Genomic DNA, 883 nt, shown 5'->3' on the forward strand with positions numbered 1-883 from the left:
GGCCACCGAGAAATTCATAGACGTACCGCCTTGGATGTAATCCAAGAAGGTGAGTTGTTTCTCGGTCCGGTAGCTCTTGACATAAACGAGCCCGGAGTTGGTGTACTTCTTCTTGCCCACTTTCTTCTCGTTGATACACGGGTACTTGGTGCGCTCAATGGCCGCACTGGACAGAGACCGAAGGGAGGTCATGAAGGACCCGATGAAATCATCTTTACCACTGGCATTCCAATCGTAGACATCGATCTTCAATGGACGTTCGTAGTTGTTGTTACAGAGGTCGCGCACGGGCACGGAAAACTGGGCCCATGATGGATTGAGAGTCTTCTTAATGACCTCACTTTTTTTCACCACCACGAATCGACCGTTGGAAAACCCTTTGCTGATCACGAAAAAGGGGTCACTCTTGCCAAAAAAGTCCATTTTGTCCAAGTTTTCGGCGGCCAACTGAATGTAAGCCACCTCCTTATTGGCACCCAACTCCTCCGTCGTAATAAAAATATGACTCGTAGCTCGACCGGGCGAATCCTGGAGGACAGCCGTGAATTGATGACCACTGGCGGCCACAATCTGGCCCAATGTGGTTTGACAACGGCCCAAAAAATCATGAGCGGATAAGTTACGGGAGTCTTGATCCCAATCATACACTTCAAATTTGACTTCCTGTCGCTCTTCGAAGGAATAATTGACAATGAACTTGGTCTGCCATTCCGGAGACAAGTTGTTCTTGATCACTTCCGTGCGACCCACTTCCACCCAATGGGCGTGCTGCCCGCGGGGCTTCTGAAACATCACGCAGAACGGGTCGGACTTGGAGAAGACGTCCTGATCGGCCAATCGGTCGCACCGCACCCGGATTTCCAACGTGGACGTGGGCAATTCC

The 883-nt window shown here is 50.8% G+C and overlaps 1 protein-coding gene across 1 annotated transcript in view; it reads right to left on the minus strand.

Moving 5' to 3' along the window:
• The window catches only part of LOC131886038 (copine-8-like), a gene marked incomplete at its 5' end in the record, with an annotated part of 2,044 nt that extends 1,161 nt beyond the window's left edge, over positions 1-883 (minus strand). Inside the window, 1 exon segment of the mRNA XM_059234256.1 lies at positions 50-883. Within this exon segment, the coding sequence (XP_059090239.1) occupies positions 50-883 (834 nt within the window).

Source organism: Tigriopus californicus, chromosome 9 (assembly GCF_007210705.1).
Source record: "Tigriopus californicus strain San Diego chromosome 9, Tcal_SD_v2.1, whole genome shotgun sequence".
Lineage (NCBI taxonomy): Eukaryota > Metazoa > Arthropoda > Copepoda > Harpacticoida > Harpacticidae > Tigriopus > Tigriopus californicus.